The sequence below is a fragment of the Podarcis liolepis genome (genome assembly GCF_965112155.1).
Source record: "Podarcis liolepis genome assembly, chromosome: 4".
In the NCBI taxonomy this organism is placed as follows: domain Eukaryota; kingdom Metazoa; phylum Chordata; class Lepidosauria; order Squamata; family Lacertidae; genus Podarcis; species Podarcis liolepis.
The window spans coordinates 89,615,396-89,626,081 of record NC_139558.1 but is presented as its reverse complement, the minus strand read 5'-3'; the positions used below and the strand labels follow the sequence as shown (position 1 = coordinate 89,626,081).

Genomic DNA, 10,686 nt, shown 5'->3' with positions numbered 1-10,686 from the left:
GACCACTTTCCAAAATGCTATTTCTTATTGCTTCTCAAACCATTCCAGCCACCACTTAAAGCTACGGTTATCACTGATTACAAGCAGTTTTGCAGGGACACCCTCAAAATCTTAAAACTATCTTAACACCAGTTTAGCCTCACGGGGAAGCCTTCTGTTTGCCTTCTGACGTGCGTTTGATGGAAAACGTTACATAACGGAGCTGGGTTTTGTGTTTTTTGAGGGTCAGGTAAAAAAGGAAGCTTTTATGCAAGACTCATCTTCTTTATTCCAAAAATAAATATATGTGTATATATATATATATTAGTCAAAGTTTTCCAAATGCCATTATAACATTCTGAAAGGGGGCTGGGGGGGGCAGTTTCGTTTCTTTGGAAAGTTGCGAAGCCAACGTACAACGACTCACGGTAACAACACTAGCAATGTTGCCGACAAATTGATAGGCTCAAACTCGATTTATAGAAATTTTCGAAAGCAACAGTGACCCGCCCGCCCCCCCTTATGACGAAAGGGTTCAAAAATGGGGAGGGGTCCCTGCGCTCCCCCCTCAAAGTCAAAAAGGCACATGAGCTGGGCGAGAAAAATTATTTTGTGCCATGGTGGCAAATACGTTCTGTGTTTACTGTGGAGTTTGGTTCAAGTCAAAGAAAGAAGATTCCTTTTTTCTGCAAAAGGATTATTATTATTATTATGAACTCGGAGATAGAGAAAAGGCTCTCTTTCTCTTCCTCCTTTCGGGGACTTTTCATTTTGGTTTGGTTTTGGCATTGGGCAGAAGAGGAGGCAAAAGTTGTGGCGGAGTTCGACAGCCGCATCATTCCGTTGTGTTTGGGCGGGTCGCCACGTACACAAAGACCACGATCAAAAGCACGACCACGGCCAGCGTAGGGAGCACCACAGTTGTGACCTGCTGTCGTGCTTCTTGCATGGCTTGTTTTCGCTCCTTTTTGTCTCTCGACGTCTCTTTTTTGGGCTTGCCTTTCAGCTGTCTCATTCTCCTCCTCCTCCGGGACTTGCCGTCAATCAGCCAAAACGAACAAACGTAAATCAAGGTTGTGCCGGGATGTGAACAAAGAAGCGCCTCTTAGAGCCAAAAGTTCTTTCCCTCCCAATTTTGAGGAATTATTGTATTTAAAACCTGGAAAAGAAACAGAAGAGAAAAAATTATTCTTAGGCAAGGACGGGAGTAGCTGCTGAACAAAGTTTTTTAAAAATTTCATTACGGTTTTCACAATACAATATCTGGAACAGATAGAATCAAAAGACAAGAAAGAGGGGAAAGAAAGAAAACAGAGGAAAAGAAGAACGGAGAGATAAGAAACATTAAAGATAAAAGGGGGGACTTCTGCTTTTCCATCTGCCGGTTACATTAGAAAATGATTATTTAAGATATTCAGTCCATCCATCTTTTCTACTTTCTGTTTAACTACAGTCAAAGTGCCATTCACTTCTTCTTCCACCGAGAAGCCCAAGAGGGAATCCCAAATTTTTCTTGTTATTAATTAGTTTATGTTAGTTCCCGGCACCGTTCCTCCATATTGGATAATAGTAGGTTCTTCCATCCATTGTGTTGGACAAGGAGTAAATGCTTTTATAGGCAAGAGTGGTGTACCTCAGGCCCAGATGCTGAATGCGGCCCTCAAAGCTGCTCTGTCTGGCCCTTGGAACTACCCCCCCAGTTCACATCCCACAAAGGCCCTGCACATTCCACAAGTGTCCCAGGGGAGGTCGCAACCATATAAAACACAGCATTACAATCACAACTAGACTGATTTTTTTTTCTACAGGAAGGTTGGGCAGACGTGAGGGTTGTGGAGATCAACATGAACCCTGAGTCACGTGAAAACTAGTGGCTTGGGAAGTAAGGGCAGAGAACCAGAATTAAGAAACTGAGCACATGTTCATCCCGAGAATTTGTTTTCTGCACCCAAACCAAGCTCATAATCGTTTAACACACAGAAAAATCTACTCCGGGTTTCCCATCCTCATGCCCCCCAAAATATTTCTTGGTTTTAGCAGCATAACTCTCGGGGAGGAAAGAGGGTAGACTTTTTGGTGCTCCTGTTGAACAACAGGGAGACAAAAGAAAGCCTTGCAACTTTGGAGCGTTTTCATTCATTAACCGTCTGCATTGCTTGCGTTCAGATTTTAAATTTCCTTTGCCTATACATCACTTATGAGCCACCTTCTCCCCCTAGGTGCACTCCTGGGACTACAACTCCCATCAGTCCCAGCCAGCAGAATTATGGGAGTTGCAGTATACAACATCAGGCTGGCAAAGGCTGGCTTTGTACAATATGCAAAACAAACAACTTACTTTATTTTGTAAAATAACGCTGGCTTTGTAAAATAAGTAAAAGTAAATAAAACCTGTCTTCCCAGATTATTATTATTATCCTACCCCGCCCATCTGGCTGGGTTTCCCCAGCCACTCTGGGCAGCTTCCAGTAAAATATAAAAACATAATAAAACGTCACAATAAAAAACTTCCTGATACAGTGGTACCTCAGGTTAAGTACTTAATTCGTTCCGGAGGTCTGTACTTAACCTGAAACTGTTCTTAACCTGCAGCACCACTTTAGCTAATGGGGCCTCCTGCTGCCGCTGTGCCGCCGGAGCACAAATTTCTGTTCACATCCTGAAGCAAAGTTCTTAACCTGAAGCACTATTTCTGGGTTAGCAGAGTCTGTAACCTGAAGCATATGCCACCTGAAGCGTATGTAACCTGAGGTACCACTGTACATGACTTTTCTTTTTAAGGAAATCATAGGAGCCCTGTGCTCCTTGCACCCGAATCCTCCCCCCCCCAACATTGTTGTGAATACCTAGAATAGCTCAAGAGCTTCTACCCAAAGCATTCCTAAAAAGCCAGGCCGTCTCTCTGGGAAACCAAGGCCCAGACAGCCTTAACAATGCTCTCCTTGTGGAAAAATTACAGCACTTCATCATGCGGCAGACACTTCTCCAAGGCCACCAAAGTTGTGGCCGAGTTTAATTCAGCTACAAGGCAGGACCCCATTCATTCCAGGCAGCCGGACAAACAAGATAACACCAGCTAAGGGCTTGATGGCAATAAGGAGAATTAAGTGTCCTGTCGATAACGGGGCCCTCGGCTGCCATCTTGAACAACAGGTCCCAGCCAGAGGTCCACAGCCTTCTGCTTATATGCAAGGCAGACAGTGCGAGGAGGAAACATGGATCTTTTCTCACTGCGTTCAGACCCAAGGGGTGCATTCATCATCTCTGCAAGGCAGCAGGAGCAAGAATCAAAGGGCTTTCTGTGGACGGCTCAAAACCCTACCTCCGAGAATTAAAGCTCGCTGCGAAAGAATGGTCACGCCTGGAGTTTCAAGAGAACAGGCTTTGTCAGGAAAATTTCACAGATGTAGACAGGGGATCGGGTATTCATTGGCCCACAGGTTCACACGGCATCCATAATTGTGTATCTGCAGAATGCACCATTGTACGCCCCACAATTTTCAGAAGTGTGTGGCCAAACAGATATATCGCGAGCTGTTCACGCACAGAATGGGTTCTCGGGACCCCATTGCAGAATGGGGACCCCTGGCAGTCCAAATTGCGGTGTTGAACAGTGTTGTGGTTTGGATCTGCAGCTTGCGGTTGGCTGTGAGAGCTTGCTCCCCACTCTCTTCTCCCCAAAGTGCCGGGTTTTGCAGTGCGTTGTTTTCAAAATTATGGAGCAGCATCAAAACAGCGAGGGAGGCCAAACGGAAGTGTTGTAAAGGAGTAAGCCAGGGGTCAGCAAACATTTTCAGCAGGGGGCCGGTCCACTGTCCCTCAGACCTTGTGGGGAGCCGGACTATATTTTGGAGGGGGGGAAATGAACGAATTCCTATGCCCCACAAATAACCCAGAGATGCATTTTAAATAAAAGGACACATTCTACTCATGTAAAAACACGCTGATTCCTGGACCGTCCGCGGACCGGGTTGAGAAGGCGATTGGGCCGGATCTGGCCCTCAGGCCTTAGTTTGTCTACCCATGGAGTAAGCAAATGTTCTGGACTCATATGGGGAAAGAACATACCAGGAAATAATCCCCACAATACAAAGCAAGCTCCTTCTGTCAGTGTTGGCAAGCTCTCCACATCTTCTGGGCTGGGTGCACCACCACCACCACCTTCTTCTTCTTCTTCTTCTTCTTCTTCTTCTTCTTCTTCTTCTTCTTCTTCTTCTATCACTCGTAGCCGAGTAAGATTGTCTTCCATGAACAAAGTCTTAACAGTGTGTCCATAAGTGACTATGGAGGCCAATTCTGGATCCACACGTCTTTCCACAGTGGGGACATAGGTTTCCAGGCAAGAGCTGATCACGGTGAGGGTTTGCCAAGCGTGCCTTCCTCTTCGCACCATTCTCCCTTTCATCTTGAGTTCAAGCACCTTCAAAGCCCATGACAGCTTTGGTAAAGGCTGTTCTCCAACTGGGGCGCTCGCAGGCAAGTGTTTCCCAGTTGTCTGTGTAAGGTCCACCACCACCAGGGAGCCGATCCCTTCAGAGCCTCTTGCCATACCAAACTTGGAATGTTTACAGCGCAGCACGTACAGGTGTCTATGCTCGTTCCTGTATCAAACAGGTATGCATTCTCCCTTCCTCTCAGTCTTGGAATGGAGAAGGGGTTTGTCCTCAGTTCAACCAAGGGTTTTGGAGGGAACTGTGCGTACTGTCAAAATTCCTCTATCTTTTCCCCACCCCTGGCAGCATATTATGGGAGACAGTGTCACTCTTACCACCAGCGGATGCCTGATGGTTGCGCAGAAATCTACACCAGGTGAGAGAATATGGCTGAATTACTTTTCTTTTCAAAAAATCATTGTTTTAGAGAAAGCTTCTTTAAAACAAAAAACAAATCTCAGTTGGCGCATGGCTGTTATCTAGACAGCAGAAAGCAAACCAAGGGATGGAAAGGAGGGATCTGCGTGAGGAAAAGAGACCGTGAAAGGATCTGCTTCGTAAGTAGAGCGAAGCCAGTTTCTGTGGAGTTTGCACACATGTGCACCAAGACTTGCAATATGGTTGTTCCCAGTCAGCTGCGGTGTTGCTATACTTATTTTGCAATGTATGGAAACACAACACAAGCTTAATGTGAGTCCACAGTGTGATGCAGCAGCAAAAAAAAAGCTAATGTTATTCTAGGCTGCATCTAGTGTCCAGATCAAGGGAAGTAATAGTACCACTCTATTCTGCCTTGGTCAGACCACACTTGGAATACTGTGTCCAGTTCTGGGCACCATAATTTAAGAAGGATATTCACAAGCTGGAATGTGTTTAGAGGAGGGTCAAGGATCTGAAAACCAGTCCTTATGAGAAACGCTTCAAGGAGCTGCGTATGTTTAGATTGGAAAAGAGGCGACTGAGAGGAGATAGCCTTCTTCAAATATCTTAAGGGCTGTCAAATGGAGGAGGGAGCATGCGTGTTTTCTCCTGTTCTGGAGGGTAGGACTCGAACCAATGGCTTCAAGTTGCAAGAAAGGAGATTCCAACTAAACATTCGGAACAACTTTTGACAGTAAGAGCTGTTTTGCAGTGGAACGGACTCCCTCGTGAGGTTGTGGATTCTCCTTCTTTGGAGGTTTCTAAGCTGAGGTTGGATGGCCACCCACCATGCATGCTTGAGCTGAGATTCCTGAACTGCTGGGGGTTGGACTAGATGACCCTGGGGTCCCTTCCAACTCTAAGACTCTATGATTCCAACACACATAGTGGAAATCAGATTGGAGAAGAAAATGAAGCAGTCAAAACATAGGAACAGAAGACGACAACTTAGATTGCTCCATCAAGCTTAGAGTCTCAGACTGGGAACATTTCCTATTCCTACTTTGGAGATATCAAAGACTGAACCTGGGGTCTTCTACATGCAAGCCAGATGTTCTAGCACTAAGCTATGGACCTTCCTATGTACACTGGGGGGAAACCTGCCTTATGCAGCTCAGTACTGTCTACAGTACACCAATGTCTCTCTAACTTGAGGTCCATAACTTGAGGTCTTTCCCTCCAGAACTACTGGAGCACCCAAGACCATGCATAGAATTTGCCATCATAAGACCTAGTGGTGGTCACCAACTTGGAAGGCTTTAGAAAGAGGGTTATAAGCCCCACACAATAGGGATGCGGGTGGCGCTGTGGGTTAAACCACAGAACCTAGGACTTGCCGATCAGAAGGTCGTGGTTCGAATCCCCGCGACAGGGTGAGCTCCCGTTGCTTGGTCCCTGCTCCTGCCAACCTAGCAGTTTGAAAGCATGTCAAAGTGCAAGTAGATAAATAGGTACCGCTCTGGTGGGAAGGTAAATGGCATTTCCGTGTGCTGCACTGGTTTACCAGAAGCGGCTTAGTCATGCTGGCCACATGACCGAAGCTGTACACCGGCTCCCTTGGCCAATAAAACTAGATGAGCGCCGCAACCCCAGAGTCCTGGACCTAATGGTCAGGGGTCCCTTTACCTTTTAAGTCCCACAATGGATGAAATTCACCACTTTTGAACGTATTGCAAAGTGCCAATAAGCCCTGGAATTGTCAGAATGGCAGCTTTTTTGGTGTGTCTTGTCTCTTATAAGGTTGGTGGTGATGAAGCCTACTTCTAAGCTAGACGTTCCTTCGCTTTATTAAGTGCTCACAACCCAGAAAGGAACTTTTGATGCCAGCGGCTCCATTTTATCCCCAAAGCTGGCTCAGTCTACAAGCAAATGCTGAAAGGAAATACATGACCAGGAAAATAAAGAACTGTCCTTGAGTAGTTCCACTAAGCATTTTTAAAAGACCAGATACTTGTAATTTTCAAGACACTGCATTGAAAGCTACTGAACTTTTTCTTTCTTTCTTTAAAAAAAAAAAACTTAAACATTCTTGTTTATCAAGGTCAGTAGGGTTTGGATTTAAAAAATATATCTGAAGCATCATTTAAAAATAATGTACTGAAGAATTATACCTACAAGAGGTGGGGGTAGGAAAACCTATTCTCAAAAGCCATTTATGTTGTGCCCTTTCACATTTGGTTCAGGTGTAATAATAATGCACCACACTTAACAAAGGGAATTTGTAAGAATAATAATTTTATGCTTTATATGCTGCCCATCTGACCGGGTTGCCCCAGCCACTGTGAGCTGCTACCAACAAATTATAAAACCACAGTAAAACAACAACCATTAAAAGTTGACACATGACTCGGACTACAAGAATTTGCTGAAATGGCGCAGTTAAGAAATACCCTGAGAGGCAACTCAAAACAAAAATTTATGGAAAAATGGGATAGATATAGAACGTATGTTCAAAAATACAGGAAAGGTTTGCTATCTATGCTAGCATTTGACTGACGTTGGAGTGACACTGAGTTGAGAAATAAGACTAAGAGCACATGTTGATACAGGAATGAATTAGATAATATGTAAAGAAATATACAATAATAAGAGTACATTCACTTGTAAAAAAGGAATATACAACAGGAAAGACAGGAAGTCTAGTGTGTATATGATTTGGGGGGGTTGTTTTTGTTTTTCCTCTTTGTTCTTTTTTTTGTTTCATTTTCTTTCTAGGTATATAAAATTTGTATATAATTTTTGTATACATGTTGGAAATTATATTATAGTAAGTCCTGTAATGTAATATAACAACGTTTACCGATGTAATCTAAGAATGTTAACAAATAAATAAAATGCAAATTTTTTTAAAAAAAGTTGACACATGATACAGATGTCTACGGAAAGTCCTATAATTGTTTATCTCCTTGACATCTGGTGGGAGGGGGTTTCACAGGGAGGGTGCCACCACCGAGAAGGCCCTCTCCCTGATTCCCTGTCACTTCGCTTCTTGCAGTGAGGGAACCACAAAGGAAGTAGGAGGGAGCGGAGGACCCCATAACACACTCCCCAATTCCTAAAAATGGCTGAGTGGCTGTTAGTATTCTGTCTGCACTGCAACACAGAGCAGAAACTTTCCTCTAGTGCAAGAAGATAAATTTTCTAGCATATCACAGAAATTTCCGGCAGCCCATTACATACCACTGAAGTATTATGATCTGTTCGTCCCCTCCACCCTCCCCGGTTCCGTTATTTTCAAGGGTAAAAAGCTTTTAGTTATATGCACGGCAATTCTAAGAGTATTAGGAGAGCACATGAAATTGCCATCCTTCAGACGGGAGATAGGTATCCCCCCCCCACCGCCCCCGCCAAATTACAGGCCTAAATCAAAATTGACCTGCCATTAACAAAAACATCGCTTTTTACAGTTAAGTGCGGTTCGGAAAGTTTCCGGGCTTTCCGATTGCATTTGGAAGAAATGAAAATAATCTCCACATTCTGCCAGAATGACAGGAAGTAAAAAAAAAGAAAGAAAGAAAAAGGGAGGAAAAAGCTATTTCAATGAGGTTTTAATAATTCCAAGTGTCTCGGGACTGCCTTGTAGGTGACATCTCTTCTATAGCAGGGGATGAAGGAAGAATATATTTTTTTGCCCTGATCACTGCCTGCGGCCATCACATATGCAGTAACCCTACTTAGCATTCACATTACAGCTTTCTGGCTGCTCAAAGTACTTTCACATATATTATCTCAATTACCCTTACAACGCCCCTGTAAGGTATGCCAGGTAAGCCGCTATTATAGTGGTCTGCATATTACAGGTGGGGGAGAAAGAGGCTGCGAAGCAGTTACCGTATTTTTTGCTCTATAAGACACACCCACCCATAAGATGCACCTAGTTTTTAGAGGAGGAAAACAAGGGGGGGGGGAAATCTCTCCATCTCTGCGCAGCACCATTCGCTCCACAAGACGCACACACATTTCCCCATACTTTTTAGGAGAAAAAAGTGTGTCTTATGGAGCAAAAAATACGGTAGCTTGTAATATCCATGAGTCGCCATTCTTTTTTAGTTGGGACCTCGCTCCTTTTCCATTTTTGGGCTAACAAAACACGGGCTGCAGTGGTGGCATTCATAAATAGCCTTTTTTGACACCTGGGAATTTCTATCTGAATTATCCCCAACGAAAAGGACTCTGGGGGTTTTTGGGGGGGGGGTTGGGGTTGGAAAAGTACATTTAAACATTTTTTTCCAATTCATTATACATTATTTCCCAATACTCTTTTAAAAGTCCACAGGGGTCATCTAGTCCAACCCCACCCCCTGCAACCCAGGAATCTTTTTCCTCCAAGGAAATACTCCATGGCGTATGTGGTTCCTCTCTGCTGTTGAAACTGTCTGTTTACAGGGAACAGTTTGAGAATGGCACAGGGAAGGAGCCACTCTAAGAAAACCTTTTTTCTGTTGAGTATGGCAAAATTCCGCCCGGACGCCATTTTTGACAGATGGATCCCAGCTCTATCCAGGAAATTCTGGACGTATGACAGAACCTAGTACAGTGGTACCTCGGATTAAGAACTTAATTCGTTCTGGAGGTCCGTTCTTAACCTGAAACTGTTCTTAACCTGAGGTACCACTTTAGCTAATGGGGCCTCCTCCTGCTGCCACGCTGCTGGAGCACGATTTCTGTTCTCATCCTGAAGTAAAGTTCTTAACCCGAGGTATTATTTCTGGGTTAGCGGAGTCTGTAACCTGAAGCGTCTGTAACCCGAGGTACCACTGTATTATGAAAAGTGAAAAGCAATAGAACTTTCCCGCTCTTTCCTTCCCAGTTTGAACAAGCAGAGTTAGGTTTATGGTAAGCAAAATTTGTCAGGAAAAAAAGCACAGGACTGCTCCTATCCCCACCCTACTCTCTACATGGATCCAACAGAACAGTGTTAGAAATTAGCCAGGTGCCAGGCGCGTTTTGCATCTGGCAGGGTGTCCAATTGCGACCATGTGGAGATCTCTGAATGCCAAGTAGGCGACTGACATCTCCACCTGGCTGGCCGCTCCAGCTTTCTTAAGCAGGTAAGCCAGCCATCCCCCAAATGTGGCCCTCCAGCTATTTTGGGACTACAATTCCCATCACCCGTGACCACTGGTCCGGTTAGCTAGGGATGATGGGAGTTGTATTCCCAAAACATCTGGAGGGCCGAGTTTGGGGGTGCCTGAGGTAAGCAGAAGAGCTTATTTTCATGGCATTTATCTCCCAGCTTTTTCTCCAAGGAGTCCATGGTTCACCCCCTCCTCAGTTAATCCCTACAACGGCCCTGTGAGGTTAACAAGCTACGACTGGCTCCAAGGTCACCCAGGGAGCTTCCTGACTGAGTGGGGATTTGAACCCAGGTCCTGGTCTGATACTCTAACCATTACAGCACCCGGGTTCCCTAGCCTAGAGTACTTCTGCTCTGGGGCAGCTACAGATAAAACAAATATGGGGAAAGCAAAACGTCCCTCAGAGAAGGATCTGAAATATTTTCCTTGAAGTCTGACTTTGTTTTATTCTGGACTGTTTTATTTGATGTTTTAAAGCAAAGCTCTCCAAACTTTTCATGTCGGTGACGCACTTTGTAGACACGCATCATTTCGTGGTGCGGTAATTTCAGTTTTACCAGCAAAACGGAGATTAAACTAGCCCCTACTAGCAACACAAGGTTGGGAAAGCTCTGTTTTAATGCATTGCAAACCACTTTGATATTATGTTCTTTAAAATATAAAGCGGTATAGAAATGAACTGAACAATAACAACACTGTGATAAATTTCATTTATTAGAACACCTAGGCATTCCGCTGTAGCGACGGTAACCTAGGTTTAAAGTGCCATTTGGTTA

The 10,686-nt window shown here is 44.4% G+C and overlaps 1 protein-coding gene across 2 annotated transcripts in view; it reads right to left on the bottom strand.

The window, feature by feature from the left end:
- Window positions 1-243: 243 nt before the first annotated feature.
- The window catches only part of SMCO4 (single-pass membrane protein with coiled-coil domains 4), a 51,537-nt gene continuing 41,094 nt past the window's right edge, over window positions 244-10,686 (bottom strand). For both annotated transcript variants that reach the window (XM_083500094.1, XM_083500093.1), the window contains exon 2: window positions 244-1,138. In XM_083500094.1, the coding sequence (XP_083356220.1) occupies window positions 815-994 (180 nt within the window). In that variant the 5' untranslated portion in view covers window positions 995-1,138 and the 3' untranslated portion in view covers window positions 244-814. The remainder of the gene's footprint in view (window positions 1,139-10,686) is intronic.